The 19,641-nt window shown below is 41.9% G+C and overlaps 1 protein-coding gene across 1 annotated transcript; it reads left to right on the top strand.

Annotated features, from left to right (window-relative positions):
• Positions 1-1,983: 1,983 nt before the first annotated feature.
• On the top strand, positions 1,984-9,357 carry psmb10 (proteasome 20S subunit beta 10; the record flags this gene model as incomplete). The annotated part of the gene is made up of 8 exons (XM_080734994.1): positions 1,984-2,171; positions 2,752-2,839; positions 4,406-4,503; positions 6,548-6,688; positions 7,451-7,566; positions 7,781-7,839; positions 8,234-8,385; positions 9,246-9,357. Exons 1-8 carry the CDS (start codon positions 2,107-2,109, stop codon positions 9,355-9,357), a joined length of 831 nt encoding a protein of 276 aa, XP_080591120.1. The 5' UTR covers positions 1,984-2,106.
• Positions 9,358-19,641: the final 10,284 nt, after the last annotated feature.

A 19,641-nucleotide genomic window follows, 5' to 3' on the forward strand; every position in this document is an offset into this window, starting at 1 on the left:
AATCTCTCCACTCGTTTGACTTTGAGTAGATCACACAAAAGCTATGGTATAGTTGTGTGGTTATAGGCCCCAACAACCACTACTACAGATAACAGTCTTACTCAAATGCCTATATCCTTTGTTTTAGCCAGTTTTATTCTGCTTTCTATTTGATTGTAGATCGCTCTTTTTAAGCACATTATTGCTTGGTTTGGACTGCTTTATAAGCATTCGTAAAGTGTAGGTGCTTTCTAGTCTGGGGCCAGGACAAGTTTTCCTCTGCTTGGCCAGCAATGGATCGGAGTTGCTCCCTTTCAGTAATTGTTTGGGAGAGAAACCGGCGCACCTCCTGTATCCTCTCCTGCTGAATGTGGGAAGCTACTATAGTGCAGTTCAATATGTCCAAAGGTTCGTTAAAAATTTCTGGGGATTAGGAAAACTATACATTTTTGGAAACTTCAGATTATAACAAATCAGAAAATCCATGATTCCATTCAGCTGTTGAAAGTTTGGGTCTCATTAATTTACTATACACTACTAAGGACAAAAATGCCCCCGAAAAATCTCTCTCTTCAGCTCTCGGATCAGCTTGGCATTGCTGTCCTCGTTGACTCTGGCCACGCTGATTATGGTGCAGGCCTGCTGGGTGTAGCGCAGTGTGCTCAGGGTCTCCTCTATGTTGCTGGCTGCCGGGCTCAGGGTGGAGATCGTGGTGGTCTGAGTTTCCCCCAAGGCTCTCCTTCAACAACCATGTGAGGACTGAGTCTCTGTATGGGAGGTAGCGCTTCTTCTGGGTCAGGACCTGCTCTGACGGATCACCTTCCCCAGGGTCAGCTGGTTTATATATATAGTAGGCCTACAGCGTATAGTAAGTGAATGAGACCCAAACTTTCAGCAGCTGTCAAACTCCCCTAGGGATTTTGCAAATGGAATCATCGATTTTCTGATTTGTTACTTTGAAGTTTCCAAAAATATGTAGTTTTCATAATCCCTGAAATTTTGAACAAAACTACTGGTACACAAGCAACTACACTAAGGTATAGGCCTAGTCTATACCTTAAGAGCTGGCTGTCACATTACCTCTCATTGAGCTGTATAATTTGATGCGCACTGTCCCTCTGTGATGAGCAGATGAGATCAACTTTGGCTTGAACTTGGCTTGGTTCCTGTGTTTGGTCGATTTGCTGTCTTATGTGCTTACATTTTTAATATTTATGAATTCTTAATAAAATTTTAAATGGACATTGTATTTGTGCAGTTTACATGGCATTTTCCACCTCAAACAATTTTAATGAGGACAATGAATAGCCTACAGTAATTTCTCATTTGGTAGGCTAACAAAGTGTTTACTGTAGTCTAAAGTTTCACTTTCTATTTTATCAATTATTTTATCAATTTTAACGCCCCCCTTCCCATACAATTGTAACTTCAAACCCCATTTTAACCATGATATATTCATGGTATATTCATGGAAAACACACACATCCTTGGTTCTGGTGACCCATACTATCCTCTTAAAATGTGAGGGGCTGTGTTTATTACTTTCATTTCTTTGGGGGAAAATTAAATAGCCTACATTAATAAAAAGCCTAAATGTGGGCACCTCAAAGTAAAGTCTATAAATTGGGTATTTTTTTTCTTTCCAAAATGGAAAAATAATTTTGATAAGTCTGTTGCCTTCTGTAGTAACGTATAGGCCTAAATGAACATGCTTTAACATTTGACATGTATCCTTGGCCTATAGGGCCTACAAATTGCTACAAAACCTGTGTATAGCCTATGCTATGGGCATACATTGATGGGTAAATAAAATAGGTCTGTAACTCATAGTTGGTGTAACTATACAATGGAGTTATCTTATACCTCTAGTAGAACTATACTTTACCATTTTCCCATGGTCCGTCCCACTCTTCCTGTATCACTTGCCCACTGCTAAATAAAAAGTGAAAGTAACCTAATTGTTACCCATGACGCATTATGAGCAGCCTTGCAGAACGACTGGTGCAAGGTTTAGCTTCACTTATATCAAATGCTTTCTATTCTAACTCTAATAGCAGACAAGCTCACCGCTCGGCACTAACCTCCTAGGCTACAGTTTAGCTTTTACAGAGAGAATCCGCTGAAAGGATGCTCAGCACTTCGAGTCCGTCTGAGGTACACGGTGGAGGCTTTAGTTTTGAAAACACTCGCAGGTGAGTCAATGGCCTTGATGAGCTAGCAATAAACCTAGCCCAGCCCCAGTAGTGGAAAAAGTACTAGGCTGTTTTACTTTTAAGTAAAGTATCAATACAATACTACAATGCAGAAATAGTGTTACAAGTAGTCTACAAATCTGGTATTTAGAATGTATGTATAGCTACGTTATGCCAGATAAACCTACAATCACTGTAGGTTTATCTGTGTGTTGTCTCAGACTTTAAATGTAAAACGCCATTTAAATGATGTAATGTGTGTTATGACAACAGCTTGAAATGTAGGCCTTTTGGTATAAAAAAGAAATTCAATTATTTCAAACTTTAATTCAAGGACACCCCATTTAATACTGGACCCCTAATTTCTACTTGAGAGTGTACAAATGGAACCAAATGGACCCATAGGCCTTGGTCACTTTCAGAGTCACAGACCTGTAAGGGACCATTTATCATTAAATATGTGGAGTGGACCCTCTGACCTGGAAGTTGGAACCCGCTCAATGGCCCTAGGCGAGGGGGTCCATGAACCCCACACCAAGAAGAACCAGTGGTAATTCAACCTGTCTCCTTGTGTCTTTAGGAATGCAGTGTTGGAATCTAGCCTGTCAGGCTACAGCGTTCCTAAAGCCAGGAAGACGGGGACCACCATCGCTGGTATTGTTTTCAAGGTGAGGGGGTATTTTATAAAGTTATTATTTGGGGCATTCACCTCCTTGTCTTTTCTAATTTGCCAAATATTGCCCCATGTGATTACAGTTAGCCTGCACCAACAGGCAACAAATACCAACTATGACTTTACTGAATATGAATTAGTTTATTTGTCACAGTTTTACAGGTGTAGGTAGGCTACAGCAGACAGTGGGTGATATTGTTGTTTGTAGTATTCATTGAGAATTGAGAGATGTTAGAGGTAGAGTGAGAGCAAAGGGAAAGAGATAGAACACAGGTTAAATGGAACAAATAAAGATACGTGTACTGTATACATGTAGCGTACAGTATGTGAAATCAATTATGTAGCCTATATACAGTACATGATATTTATAACGTTAGCATCATATGCAGGTGTGTGCAGGTGTTAAGGTGCTGTTTGTGCAGCATGGGAAGTAAATAAATAAACTTATTTCACATGGTTAAAAACCTTGCCTTGTTCAACAGTCAGTGATGGTAGCTGGGTAGAAACTGTTCATAAATTGTGTGTTCAGGGCAAGCGTTTTGATACTTTGAGCTTTGACCACGCACTGCCTCTTGTACAAAACCTGGAGGAAGGCCAGCTCACCTCCCACGATGCACTGGGCTGCAGTGCTGCACCACCCGCATGTATTAAGGAATTGGTTTGGTCAAGGTGGAAGAACGTGAAAACAGTTTTCATGGCAAATAGCAATGTGCAAGTAGGCCTGCCATGATTATTACATCATCGCCTATTCGCAATTATTTGAGATAATTGCAATTATTTTCTGTAGAATCGTCATAACCGCTTCCATGTTGAAAAGTGTTCATACATTTCCCCAAAATAACAGATCTACAAGCTTACAATACGTTCTTTTAAAGTATTTTATTAAACGTGTCAGTAATTACTAATTTCTTTCTATATTTAAGTTATTTGTCATATCTGCCCTGTGCAATTTGTGATTGTGAAGCCAAAAAGTCTACAGGAATTAAAGTTGTATTCATATGTTCCAATGTTCATCTCACATCAAGAGATGCCTGGGGAAGGTCTGTGACCGAAACATGTGCGGGTCATTGTGTACATCCTGTGCATTTTTTTGAATATGTTGATCCCTGCCTGCGCACCCGTCTCTGAGCTGATCAGATGTGCATAAGACTTTGTTTCCCAATGTTCAATGTCAAAAGCGAAATTAAATCGTTAATCTCAATTATTTGAGTGACAATTAATTATCAACTTGATATGTTGATATGCAGCCATTGCGGTCTTTGTTCATTTAGTTATTGTATATGTATAATTTTGACCAACCAACTGAGGTACAGTTGCACACAGTGTTTTATGGCCAGATATTCTCTAACAACAATATGAGTTTGTTTGAATGACATCTGTACAATATTTTTGGACCAATACTGGTGAACTCAATCACGGTCCAAGCCTGTGTGTCATTACATGAGCAAGCCCACAACAAAATTGTTTTGGCATTGTCTCAAAAGAAAAACAAACGAAGACGTGTATGCGCCCAATAACGCATCTTTTAGTATGCAACTTCCTGTTCACCTTCTCCAATCAGGATGGGGTGATCCTGGGAGCTGACACCAGAGCAACAGATGACATGGTGGTTGCTGATAAGAACTGCATGAAGATCCACTACATCGCTCCCAAGATATAGTGAGTGCAAGTTATGTAAAGAATAATGTATACTGCGGCGGTCGGGTGCAAGGTTGGTGTAGTGGTTAGTTCATATGCCCTTCAAGCGGAAGGTTGAGTGGTTCACAAACCCTGCGTAGGCCGATGTCAGCGGGTTGAGGACGACAGCCACCTCAAGGCCTCCCCCAAGTAACAAGACATGTTGTGAAATAAAATGTCGCCAACAAATCATCAAGGACGATGATACACGATACGCAGCAGTCCTCACTTTACAGTTTACAGTTTACAGTTTAGGCATTTAGCAGACGCTTTTAATCCAAAGCGATTTACAATAAGCAGATACAACATCACAATAATAAACAAGATAATAGGTCAGTACATTAACAGCAATATAACAATGTAAATGGATATCTATCTAGAGAAAAACACAATATAATCAAGTTCTAAAGAAACCTAACAAACAAATGTTAACTAGCTTCATGTATGGTCATTGATTTTACTGTAGTGCTAAGGGTTTAGGTGGAGTCTGAAAAGGTGAGTCTTCAGTCCACGGCGAAAGGTAGCGAGTGAGTCCGTTGTTCTAAGTGCGACAGGGAGTTTATTCCACAACTTGGGAGCCAAGAGGGCAAACTGTCTCGGACGAGTGGATTTTTGCCCTGGAGTTTTTAGCGAGGGTTCGGTCAGCATCCCTGTGTTGGCTGATCTAAGTGAACGAGTGGGGGTGTAGGGGTTGATCAGCTTTTGGAGGTATGGAGGAGCCATACCTTTGGCTGCTTTGAAGGTCAGCATCAGTGTTTTGTATTCCATGCGGGCCGCAACCGGGAGCCAGTGGAGGCTGCGGAGAAGGGGAGAGACATGTGAGAACTTAGGCTGGTTGAAGACCAGTCGTGCCGCGGCATTTTGGATCAGTTGGAGAGGTTTGAGTGCACATGCCGGGAGACCAGTGAGGAGAGAGTTACAATGGTCGAGTTTTGATATGACAGATGTCTGAATGAGGAGCTGCGCTGCCTCCTGGGTGAGGAACGGTCTGATTTTACGGATGTTATAGAGTGTGAACCTACAGGACCGGGTGACTGATGCAATATGTGCCTTAAATGATAGCTGGGTGTCCAGGACCACACCAAGGTTTCTAGCAGTCGGAACTGAAGTCACCAATGCATTATCTATGGAAATAGTGAGATCTTGCATGGGGCAAGACTTAGCTGGGAAGAAGAGTAGCTCCGTCTTGTCCGGGTTCAGCTTGAGGTGGTGGGCTGACATCCACTGTGAGATGTCGGCCAGACATGCAGCAATGCGCTCTTCCACCTGGGTGGCAGAAGGGGGGAAGGACAAAAACAGTTGAGTGTCATCAGCGTAGCAGTGATATGATAGATTGTGAGCAGAGATTACAGCACCAAGGGATTTGGTGTACAGGGAGAACAGCAGAGGGCCAAGTACGGATCCCTGGGGGACTCCCGTTTGGAGGGTTCGGGGGGATGAAGGCAAACCTTTCCATGAGACCTGGTAGGTCCGGTCCGACAGGTAGGAGGAGAACCACTTTAGTGCCGTCCCGGTGATGCCTAGGTCAGCAAGGGTGTCCAGGAGCAGCTGGTGATTCACTGTGTCGAATGCCGCTGATAGATCCAGAAGAATCAGGACTGCAGAGTGGGATGCAGCCTGGGCAGCATGGAGTGCTTCTGTGACTGCTAGGAGTGCCGTTTCTGTGGAATGGGCCGGTTTAAAACCTGACTGGTTGGGGTCCAGCAGGTTGTTCTGTGAGAGATGGAGAGAAAGCTGGTTAGAGACCACACGTTCAAGGGTTTTTGAAAGAAATGAGAGGAGGGATACCGGTCTGTAGTTCTTGACGTCCGAGGCGTCAAGAGTTGGTTTCTTGAGGAGTGGTGATACTCTGGCTGTCTTGAAGGCAGCTGGGACACAGCCTGAAGTTACAGAACTGTTGATGATGGCGGTTATGAAGGGGAGTAGGTCAGGTGCGATCGTCTGGAAATCTTTAATCCCTGAAGGACTGTAATATGACGTTTACTAACATATCAGCTCATTCAGCTGTGCGTATGTGTCCTTGTAGCTGCTGTGGGGCGGGTGTTGCTGCAGATGCAGAGGTAACCACCCTGATGATGTCATCCAATGTTGAACTGCACACGCTCAACACTGGCAGGCCTCCCCTGGTTGCCATGGTTACCCGAATGCTGAAACAAATGCTCTTCAGGTGAGAGAGGAAAAGATCCCTTTACACCTGGCATCACATGCATCCTGGGTAGTGGTCAGATTACAATTGGTTAACAGTAAAAGACATAGCGTCATTATGTCCAATTCCAGACAGCAATCAACCAAATAATTCTGTCAATAGTAATCCTGTGCCATTTTCTTTTCAGTTTCATAATTTTTATCTGAACTGCGATTACATGCAGTTCCTGCAAATGAATGATAGCGCACATACTGTACAGTAGATTGTGAAAATAATGTATCCAATTTCATACACTTCATTCAGTTCATGCTAGTGTCAATATTAACCATTCATGTACATTGACCATAAAGATGTTACAGCTTGCTTAAGAATTGCAGGCTAGTTACTCAAAATATCAGCTTATATCACCACCTACTGGATGTTTTTTTTTCTTTTTTTATGTTAAAAGGGTACTTTAAAGCACTTCTTGGATGTTATCTTAACATACAGTAAACTCTGGCTCTTGTGTTCACTCCAGACAGTTATTAAGTTGCTTGATTCAATATTTAATAGGATAGCCGAGGAGACACACTCACACCATAATAATTCCAATAAAATGATATGAAATCGAAAATGGCTCCAGCAACCTTTCAGTTGGAAAGGGGCTGTAAATGACATCACTGAGTCTGTGTCAGTCATCCTGACTTGCCCGGAGTTGGATACACAGATACACAGTTCCATGTATGTTACATGTACTGTATGTGTGTAACTGCATGTGATATCTTTTCATTCATGGTTCTGTAGATACCAGGGTCACATTGGTTCATCTCTGATAGTCGGCGGGGTCGATGTGACTGGAGCCCACCTCTACAGTGTCTATCCACATGGCTCCTATGACAAACTGCCTTACCTCACTATGGGTATGTGTATGTGCTATTGTATTGGGTAGCCTATGTGCTTGCATATGGGTTTTGTATTTGTGTAGTTGTGGTTCATAAGAACTTGTTTGCAATGTGATTTGACAAACAAGTATAAGGAAATGTTATTTTCATAGCAAAAACTAAAACTGGTAAAAGAAAGGCAATGCAACATGATGATGATAAATGATAATGTGGGGGAAACATCTGATTGCAGGTTCTGGGGCTGCTGCAGCTGTGTCTGTATTTGAGGACAGGTTCAAACCAAACATGGAGGTATGGCTTAGAGCCTGTAGTACATTGAGCCTGAAGTTCTATTTTTTCCTCAAGGCTACTTGCTGCTTAGCCAGCTGCACCATTTCACATATTTTCTTATTGTGTTATTGTGTTGTGTAGAATGCAATTTCTTATCCTACCCCCTTGCCTATCCTCTTTATATTTTTGTAACCTCACAATCCCAACCATTCTCTTCTTCCTCCCATCTCCTCTGTTGTCTGTTGCTGATTTTATCATCTTAACTCCCTTACCATGTTTCATTTTCTATTCTCTTTTCCAACCGGTTATATTGGTGTCTTCTGCTCTGCTCCTTTTCTGTCATTCTTTCTCCACTGCTTTAATCTCCTCTGCTCTTGTCTCCTCTACTCTCATCTCCTCTGCTCTCATCTCCCAGTTGGACGAGGCGAAGCAACTGATGCGAGATGCCATAGCTGCAGGCATATTGTGTGACCTGGGCTCAGGCAGCAATGTGGACCTTTGTGTGATCACTGAGGCCGGTGTGGAGTACCTCCGAAGCTATGACCAGCCAGCACAGAAGGGCAAAAGGTGAAATCGTATCAATAATAGTAATGCACAATAACAATTTGAATTGTTTTCATATAACTCTGTGGTCTAATTTCACTCAGATACATGTAACAGAAACTCTTGACAGAAACTCTTGACAATTCACTTGTACACCATTTTTTATAAAAACAAATGTTATTGACAATACAGAACAGAATGGGCTGCTTTTATTAGTGTCAGTGTGCACTGTGAAAGTAAAGGTTGTAAGTATGTGACTGTGCCAATCATAAGTAAGTACTTGATTAAGTAACTGATCATTATCATCAGCATCCACCAGGAAACAGTTTTACTGTGTCACAATTACTGTTTGTTTTCATGTTTTTACTGTCTTATTGTTTTAAATATCAAGAGCCTGTACTGTACAGCAAATCACATGCCTGCTTGCCATACTGTACAGGTTTTTAAATCAGCTGGCATTTAAAATGTGACTGTTTCAGCATATCCCACTCTTTATGACACCATGGCGGATACTAACAGATAGCAGTTTGAAAGGGAAGAAGCGTGGGGAAAATGAAAATCTAACAGATTATTTGGGGGAAAAAGCATGCTAGTTTAATAATGTTGCTAGACTAGGCTCTCACTGTCCCATAAAGTTTGACGTACAAGTAATTGAATATTTGCTCCCACAACACATGCTGTTGTTTTGCTGTACATTACACATTTTCAATGCATGTGGCAGTTTTACTGGATCTGTACCAGACTCTCCTTTGAAATGAATAATTTCCACCGGACTGAGTTGTGTGAGGCATTAGGCGTTAGATTAGGCTGGCCATTAGCTGTACTGTCCTGAATTTGTATCTGAAGTACTAATCTTTTTCTCTGTCTCTGCCTTTCTTTAATAGAGAGGGACAGTACAGGTACAAACCAGGTACCACAGCCCTTCTCACCAAAACGGTGACTCCCTTCACCCTGGATGTGGTCGATGAATCAGTTCAAGTAATGGACACTCAATGAGATACTTGTCCTGATGGAATTGAAATACATAAAATATTGTGTAGTAGCAATTAGTGTCTCTCATTTGGTTTCACAATGACTTTCATATTTCACATTGACAATTGAAAGTGGGGATCCAGCATAAATAGCAAAATAGCACAATAGTCTTTATCTTTGTCAAAGTTCTTTATCTGTACCCTTTTAGAACATGTTTATCAGAGGTTGGTACCCAGTTAAGAAGTGTTATAGTACTAAAACCAACCCCACAACCCAAGAGATGGGGTCCAGAACCAAAATGACTCATGTTATGTGGTATAGTTATATGGTTATGGTTTATGTATGTGGTTATGGGCCATAACCTCCAGCAGTAAAGAAAAATACAGGGTCCTACTGTTGTAATAAGCCTTGTCAAAGTCATCCCATAATTGTAAAGCTAGTGTTTTCTTTGCATATGAATATTTTCCTTTTTTTAATGTAATAAAAGCTTTTGGTCTTTCAAATCCTTTATACTTACATGTTTCTTAAAGCATAAACCGAAAGGGGGGGGGGAGAGAAAAAAAAAGAGAAGGTACCGGTAGATAAAAAATAAATAAAAAAAAGTGCAGGGACGTAATAACAAGAATGCAGTCAACACATTGTATTCGGTTATATTCTTTTTTTTTAATATTTTTATTAATTGTCAATTTTTTATTTTGTACAAGACATCAATGAAAAATGTACACAAATACAATATGAACAAAAGAAAAATTAAAACCACAAAATGAAATAACGAACATACAAATCAAAGTATTCGGTTATATTCTGTAATACTTGATCTTTTTTATTTCATTGTGTTGAGGATTGAGATGCATAGCCTATAGAAGCAAATATGAATCTTAATGCCATGTGTATGTGATGAATAAAATAAAAAAGATTAATATAAGTGTAGGCAAGTGTTCTAATTTTATTAGACACGCTTAAGGAGAGTACATGGCATGTTCTGTTTTGTCCCTCGACAAAAGCTGTATGTTTTTCCTCAGACAGTAGATAAGACAGAGAAGGCCTGAGTAGAACCCAACTCCAGCCAAGCAAGAGCAAATATAACTAGAAGCAGTGCTCTTCCGAGCACAGGTCTCCACCAGGCCACACAAATCGGCCTGTTATAGCGCCACCATGAGGCTGATTTAAAAAATGTGGGGCAGAGGTTCTGAATTAGCATCCAGGGAGTGTGTGTGCTCAGTTTGGCAGCGATCGGGCCAACGGCGCCGGAGATTAGCTGGTAACAACCAGGCCACACAAATCGGCCTGTTATAGCGCCACCATGAGGCTGATTTGAAAAATGTGGGGCAGAGGTTCTAGATTGGCATCCAGGGAGTGTGTGTGCTCAGTTTGGCAGCGATCGGGCCACCGGTGACTGAGATTAGCTGTTCACAAACTGCGAGGACGCACGGACGCACGGACGGACGGAGGGGAAAACATACTCTCCCTCAGCCTTCGGCTGGTGGAGACAATAACCCCTGCCAACACTGTAGGGGTTATTATATTTATTTAAAGAATTTCCAAAAATGTCTCTTTTTGACAAAATCATTTGAAACTAGAAGCAGTGCTCTTCCGAGCACAGGTCTCCACCAGGCCACACAAATCGGCCTGTTATAGCGCCACCATGAGGCTGATTTAAAAAATGTGGGGCAGAGGTTCTGAATTAGCATCCAGGGAGTGTGTGTGCTCAGTTTGGCAGCGATCGGGCCAACGGCGCCGGAGATTAGCTGGTAACAACCAGGCCACACAAATCGGCCTGTTATAGCGCCACCATGAGGCTGATTTGAAAAATGTGGGGCAGAGGTTCTAGATTGGCATCCAGGGAGTGTGTGTGCTCAGTTTGGCAGCGATCGGGCCAACGGTGACTGAGATTAGCTGTTCACAAACTGCGAGGACGCACGCACGGACGCACGCACGGACGCACGCACGGACGCACGGACGGACGGACGGACGGACGGACGGAGGGGAAAACATACTCTCCCTCAGCCTTCGGCTGGTGGAGACAATGATGCTGTGTCATGAATATGACTAATATCTAATTCTAATAAATAATAACATTATGGACCAATATTCCGGATATAATATCCATGATAGCAGCCTGCATGCATTTTCTACATTTTATTTCATTATTAAGCTTGTTGTATAGGCCTGAACATTATGTACTATCTATTTAAACGGTTTACCCTTGTGAGATTGTGACCAGCAGTTTATGTTCATGTCATGATATTGATGATAAATGAAAGAAGTTAAATTGTAAACTGTCAAGTTATATTCCATGTGTGAGGATGGGAAACTTCAAAGGCAGATTCAACTTTAAGTAACCTGATTGGTTTTCTTGATATCTTGGTATCAGGTACGATGCCAGGTCAGGCCAGCAGTGTCGATGTGTGTCCCTGAGCAAGAGACTCCTAACCCTTAATTGCTCCACGGCCCTTGATGGCTGCGTTCGGCTGGGTTGAGCTGATAACTGAATCCCCCCCCCCCCCCCCCCCCGCGGGAGGAGTAGGAGTAGGTCCACATTATATTATCATCTGATGCCAGTGTTCATTAAAAAGCTGAAGCTTTAGACCACCAACATTTTTCTTGATTAATTCACTTTTAAAGTGAAGGTCTGTTAAAGCTCTACCCTGGCCAGGCAGGAGTGCACGTAAGTAACTCATCATACCACCGCCAGGCACCCTTTTCTGAATAAATGTATAAAAAGTTACATGCTCTTATGTGCCTCTTTACAGGGGATGGTGCTGCCCCCAAAAGGAGAAGGTTCCGTCCAGGAACCAGGGCATTGATGGAGATAAGAAATTACCAGAAGAGAACTGACCAACTGTTGAAGGAAGACACCCGTCATGCGCTTGGTGAGATATTAGACAACATGGACACCTTGAACATAATATCATCCTAACATCCTCCTTACTTTATTGCTTGTTTTCTTTTAGTCCTGCTTTCTATTTAAATCTAGATTTCTCTTTTTATTGTGTTATAGATAATTGAGACCTAACCATTTTCAGCATGTTATAGCGGTCCTAACTGTGCTTTTAAACACCTTTTTATAATTAGTCTCCAAAGAGCTGCTTCCATGCCATCCCTTTTAGCAGACACACAAAGGGCTGCATCGTTACTTGTCCACCAAGGCACTGGGGGGAGGTTGTTTACAGTTGTGTTACTGTGGTGGCAGCATCACCAGGGACAAGGGAGGTTAGTTCAGGTGTGTCCCAGACACTGATCTCTTTTCATTTTGGCTTTTGAACAGTGTAATGCGTACAATACATTAACCATGGGGATACATTCTTAACCAGTGCTTAAAGGTGAAGAAATGCTTAAAGAAATCACTGCTTATCATGTCAGTTGGAGTGACCACTGCTAAACTGTTGGGATCACAGAGACCGTCCAAACTGGAGATGGAGTAGGTTTTGTTCTCAAGTGAGTTTCTGCATTGGGATGGTTGTATAGAAGAGAGAAGTCTTGGAAGTGAAGAACGGAATTGTGAATAATTTGAGAAGGACTGTATGGTGCTTGAGCAACGCTATTCTTCAGGGATTCAGAATACATTGAAGAAAACCCTTTCAACTGCATTTCAGAAAGACAGGTAAGCCAAACATTTCCTATGGGACCTGATTGTACAAAACTATTTTTTTAACTCCTCTGATTTAAGTGCACTGATATTATTTATATATAGGCCTATTCGTGTGTATTCTAAATTATTGAAAATCCAATATTGGACACCAAGTGCATGAACTTTGCTGTTCAGGGTCAAGACCTCAGTGACCTGTTCAATTTAAAGCGATACACTTGTTTGTGCCTCTAATTTTAGCTTGCTCTCTAGTCTCTAATGATCACATTGATTATGAAGTGGATGCATAATTATCTCCCTGCTCCCCCGTGCGTCTGCCAGGTGCCAGAGGCAAGGACAATCATGATGTCATCAGAGGACAGAACCCTCAATGACCTGTTGTACGGTGGTCATCATGGAGATCGAGAAGGGGTGAAGCTGGGAGGCAGCCAGGCCAGCATCGAGGAGGTGACCACCATGGCAACCAATGTAAGCAGTGAGGTGAGAAAATGTGCTTAAAACAGGAAATTAACTTTCGGTGGGCTCTGCAAAGCTGAGAGTTGGACAGTGAAGGAGAGGAAGAAAACAAAAAGACAAATGGTCCTTACAAAGACTCACTTCTTTCATTCCAGACTCCAACTGCTCTGTCCAGCCAGGGGCCAATGATTTGTGCTAGCTGTGGCGAGAAAGTGTGCGACCGCTTCTTCCTGTTAGCTGCCGGTAGGGTGTGGCACGGGGCGTGCCTCCGCTGCAGCCAATGCCATTGCGAGCTGCAGAATCACCCCTCCCTCTACTGGCGTGAGGGGTACATCTACTGCCAACAGGATTACTGCAGGTCAGCTCAGTCCCATTTGGAACATGCACGAAAGCCATTCAAAGACAAACAAATATGTATCTCATGTTTCCCAATAAAAACGATTGAGTTTATGAATAGATTTTTAAGATTGAACTGATTCATTTTAAAGCCTTATCAGGGCAAGGCTCCTAGTTGCATTTTAGATGCTAGTGCCAAACTGTGAGCCTGCTCACAGTTTGCTTACATGCCAAGCTAACTGCTTGGTATGTAGTAAGATGTGGGCCAGGGCCAAGGGTGTGTGGTAGGAACTGTTTGGAAGATAGGGGCGTGTGGAGGGCTTTCAGGGAGGAGTGCTATAGTTATGCTATAGTTATTATTATTATGGTTACAGAAATGTGATTGTTCGTGCAGTATTTTAAAGCCCTTGCCCTGACAAATTACATGGCTCACTGTGTTTTTCTCTTCCTGGTCAGGCTGTTTGGGATTGGCCGATGTGCTCGCTGCTCCCAACCAATCCCATCATCCACCTTGGTGATGAGGTCTGGAGAGCTGACATTTCACCCACAGTGCTTTTCCTGCCAGGTCAGACATTCACCGTTATAAGAATAGAATAGAATGGAAACTATTGTCAACTGTTGTCCACATGTGGAAATTGACCTTGTCTTCACAAGTTTTAGATTCAACACAAAAGAAAACCTCCCAGTATTGCATTTCCAGAGGTTCCATTTCTTCCAAAAAGGGTTAGTAGTTTGGTGATAAAAGATTTAAGCACTTTCATCCTGGCATCTCTATTTTGAGCATGTCATTATAGGCAAATATTTTAACAAATCTAGATCATTTTCCTTTTTTTTTCCTTCTTCAAAAATACCAGATCTACAAGCTTGTTGCGCAAGCTTGCTATCATGTTTGAATAGGGCTTAAGTGATTAAGGGCCGTCCAAGAATATATATATATATATATATATATATATATATATATATATATATATATATATATATATATATATATATATATATATATATGCCTGAGTCCACAGCACACCACAACTATAACAACAATATAGTGATGAACATATTTGATTTATGTAAGTATAGCCATAGTACTTGATGTGAACGGGTAACTATGAACTGTTTGATTTGTTCCAGGAATGTGATGCCACTTTGTTGCCAGGGAACTTATATTGCATGCAGGGTCAAAACCTCTACTGTCAATCACATTACCATGACGTCATTGTTCCATCAACACATGACCTTCACCTCAAGCCATGTCTGAGAGAGGGTGAGTTGTGAATGATGTTTGTGTGTTCTTGTACTACTTCAAATGTCTTGAAAAATAGAGGATATTTCTTATCAATAGGTTATAGGTAAGGTTTTGGGGGTTCTACAGTATGGTAATGTTAAGGTAAGACATGAAGAATTAATTACGTTTTTGTAAATCAGACACGTGAGTAATAATGTGCACTTAATGATATCATAGCATTATCCAAATCATTCAAATCGGTGTATATCAAAGATGAATAGTCCTGTAGGTTATTGTGGCCTCCTGGTGGTGCTAATGGTGCCATTTCTTCATACGCCTTTCATTCATGATGTGAGGCATTTTGTTCCACAAATGTGTTTAGCAAATACCGACCTGCTGGTGGCTCTATAACAGGCCAATGTGAAACGGGTGGCATTTCTTCCTTGGCCTAGTGGGAATTTGTGTGCAAAATTTCACGTAAATCACACGCTGTGTTCATGATTTGAGGCATTTTGTTCAAAACTGAGCACTCCTGCAAACTTTGGAAGCCAATCTTAGACAATCAGGATGGAATATGAAAAATCTGAAATACCTGTTTTGTTTAATGACTAATGGAGATAACGATTTGTGTGATGTTTGGACAAAAACTGTAGGTGTCAAAAAATGATTGCAGCTTTAAAATGGTATTTCTAAACTCTAGTCCATGTTGGCCTTCTTGCCACCACAGGAGAAGGGGAGGAGTCAGTCAGTAGTCCCGAGTCGCATTTGGATGACCGGGCTGCAGGGGGTCGGGTCCAAAGGCGCACCAAGCGAAGCCGGACGTGTTTCCGTAGGGAGCAGCTGAGAGCGCTGGAGTTGTATTTTGCCCAGAAACACAACCCAGATGGTAAAGACTGGACCTGTCTCGCTCACAAGACTGGTCTCCCTAAGAGGGTCCTGCAGGTCAGGTTTGCAATATGGTCATTATGCCTGACCTTTAGTAGGGTATAGAGTTAAGAGTTAGAGGGTCCATGTTGTTTTGTAGCCAGATGGCCAAACAGCAAAGAACTGTCTGTTTTGACTTCCACCATTAAAGCCAACTGCTCAATAAAGTAAAAAATATATACTGACAGGGGCCATCATTTACAAAACATTTATTGAGCACAAATATTGTACATGCAATCCAATCCAATTCAAAGTTGGGTTGGATTGTTTCATAATTGAGACATCTTCTGTCTCAATTATTGTAATATATCTTGTCATTTGTGATACAGTATATTCACTTTGTTTTTCAGTACATACCGAAACGCTCTCCAATCTTTTTATACCACACATACAGTACACCTCACAAATAGCCTTTTCTCTCTCAGGTGTGGTTCCAGAATGCACGTGCCAAGCTGAAGCGTTCCCTCTCTGCCAATGACCCTAACGACTCTGCCTCCCCATGTCCCGAATCCACAGCAATTGCTTCTCTCTCAACTGAAAGCTCCTCGCCGAGCCAGTCCCAGCCCTTTCCTACCAGCACCATTGACCAGTTGGAGCTCTCCCTGCTCACTGCCCCACTCAGTGACCCTGCCGCTGAACAAGTGCAAGGGTCCAGTGACTTCTTCTTCCCGGACTGCGATTCCCAGGGGGCACTTGGGTGTATCTCTCCTCTGGCAGCTTACAGAGACTTTGGGGAGGGCGGAGACGCAGTAGAGGACATATGGAGATTGTGACATAGCTGATGGGCTATTTTACTATTAGGCAATGGGTCATAAAATATATCTCACATCCACTACATATGATGGCTTTACAATTCAACTATCCTTTCCTAAGATGTTTCTGAAACTGTACCTGTTGATGATGGTGAAGTGGTGAAGACCCTCGCCTACAGGCACGTGCACACATGGACATCAAAGGGGGCTTGAGCCCCTGCCCTTTTATCCGTCTGTAAAAAGTGCCCTCTCCAAACCATGAAGTTTTTACTGTGGTGAAAGAAATGCAAATGCCCTCTTTCCATGCCATACCTGAAGGCAGCATTCAAGAGAAATTGTCTTGTCCAAACTCTCCTGAACTTGAATACAGCATCTTATGTTGAAATAATTGCCCTCTCTGTAGAAATCCATGCCGTAGCCACATCTCCATTATTGACTTGATTATTTTTGGTTCAATGTCGTATCAAGCACCGAAAATAGCCAAACTCCAAGCTCACAACGCTTTGCAGCGCAACACGTTGTGAGCTTGGAGGTCTGCTATTTTTTAATATTTTCATCAAAAGCCACTTTTAGAAATTTCAACCCCTGCCTCTTCAACATTCTCTGCACGTCCCTGCTCGCCTGTGTAACGTGAACCCTAACGTAAGCAACTCTGTAAAGCCTTATTTATACTTCTGCGACACGTTGTGAGCTTGTAATTAGCACACCACTGTCACCCTCTCAGCTATTGTACTATGTCTCAATAAAAAAATACAAAGGGAAATAGGTTACACGCGCCAAAACATTGTTTCATAAACTGCTCAGTGCCTAGACAGTATGCTTATTGTTCTTTTTTTTGCCAATGGGTTCCCAGATTGGGATTAGTGTGGTGCATTGTGTAGTGTAGAGCAGTGTGATGACACACTATCACTGGGATGTGAAAACCGATGTTTGTCAAGGGTCAACAAATCATTTTGTACTGCATTGTCCAATGCTACTAGTGCCTGGTCTATATTTCAAAAATGTATAAACATACATTAAAAATCACACCCGTGTGAACTGAGCGGTGGTTTCCCCCCCCCCCCCCCCCCTTCCCCCCTGTGTGTGTGTGTGTGTGTGTGTGTGCGTGTGTGTGTGTGTGCCTGGTCTGGCCTGAACAACAGCGCCCCTCCCTTAACATGTGTGGTCAGAAAAGGTTACTGCAGGCTACAGACAGACAGACAGACAGACACGCAGACAGACCCACACACACAGCCACGTATAGGAGCGTTGTGACCACCGCTCAAAAACGTAATTGAAAAATATATACTGTATATGGGTAATCATAATAATAAATAAAACACGTGCCCTCACACATTAGAAATCCAATATCAGTTTACCAGAACCAAGGAGGAGTGTTTTCAATGAATCTAACATGGTTGCAATGGAGTTTGAAGTTACAATGGTTTTGTATAGTAATAAAATAAATCTCAAATATGTAAATACTCAACTGAATCAAGCAACTTAAAAACTGTCTGGGGTGCCCACAAAAGCCAGAGTAGACGTTAAAATTACCCCAAACATGAAAAATACATTTAGGTTTGACGATACAAGTAATATTATTATGTACTTACTTAGGTAGTATAAATTGAACATTAATCTCTGTCCTTTAACCTGTAAACCTGTAAAGCCTGTTTAATGACAATGCCATGATTTCAAGTGATACAAATCATATACACCATAACAAATAAGAATCTGACTTGAATTCCTTAATTCTTGAGCACAAGAAAATGCATATTTGAGTTATTTGTTTTCTTTTGTCATTCTTCCTCTTGTCCTTTTAACTGCTGCATGACGTGAAAACGAGGTGAATATTTTGCATAATAATTGCCTTTGTCAATGACTAGTGAAAGTGTGTTTGCTGCTGTGTTTGAGGTTAAACAGGGCAGACAGTCAGTCCATAACCAAATAGCAATTTTCTCCTTTCTTTACTTTGTGCTCAATTTTTTATCCTTTCACTCTTTCAGTTCTCTCACTCTTTGTATATCTGATACTGTTCGCCTTGCTCTAGACTAGTTCCCTGTCCTGTCACATTCTGACTAATCTGTATCTATCCTCTCGCTAACTAACTAACTATAATCTCCCTTTCTTTCTCTAATGGTTTCTATCTGCTCTCCATCATCCTCTCATCTGATCTCTCTCTTTATCTCTTCCTTTATCTCTTTCACAGCCTCTTCGTCCCAACCCCCTACCACTCTCTACCTCTCCCTACAATTGTCACCCCTTGAATGTCTTAATGAATTGATTTGTGACTTGTCTGGTAAATTGCTACACCAATCAAGCGTCTGCGGTAATTGGGATGCTCTGTGGGCCCCTGCCCCCTGTCGGGGTCAGTGAAGGGTACCTTCAGTCTCTTGGTTAGAAGAATGCAGAGGAGATGATGACAACAGCAGAGGCCCAAACGGCCACGTGCGTCAGAGGCCCAAGGCACCAATGTGTGGGAGGGGGTGTATTTAAGAGGTCAGCATTATGGGCAGCTAAGGAAAACAGTGCGGTTCCCTACTGAGCAAGGTAAGCCATGGAGACGTGACCCGACGTATGCTTTTATACTCCTGGGTTGAGTGCTAGTATAGTCTTAAACAGGAAGGACATTCAGGATTCAAGACTGCAATACCTTTACTGCCACATTGTCTGGAATTTGTCCCAGTTTGATCAACAAAAGGCTTAAAACAACAGAAAATAGGTAAGAGTGATTTGGCTGCGTAGGTTCGAATTTTTAAATACTGTACATTGTGTTTGTCATGTCTGACACTTTTTGTTCCTAATACTGCCATCTATTCCGTCTCAATCTTATTTAATTTTCTGATAAAAACAACTAAATCCTCAGTGTTAATTTTACTATTTGTACACTCTCAAGACTTGAATTAACATTGAGGATGTTAGTAGGCTATGTACAGTAGTAGTTTCAGTATTGCAGCCGACTGCGACTTGTAGTAGTCACAGTAGCAGCCACATCTGATATATTAAGCAGGATTTGAACTGGTGGTCATTTGCATCCTTGGCTGTAAGTG

The sequence above is a fragment of the Nannobrachium achirus genome (genome assembly GCF_963921795.1).
Source record: "Nannobrachium achirus genome assembly, chromosome: 10".
NCBI lineage: Eukaryota > Metazoa > Chordata > Actinopteri > Myctophiformes > Myctophidae > Nannobrachium > Nannobrachium achirus.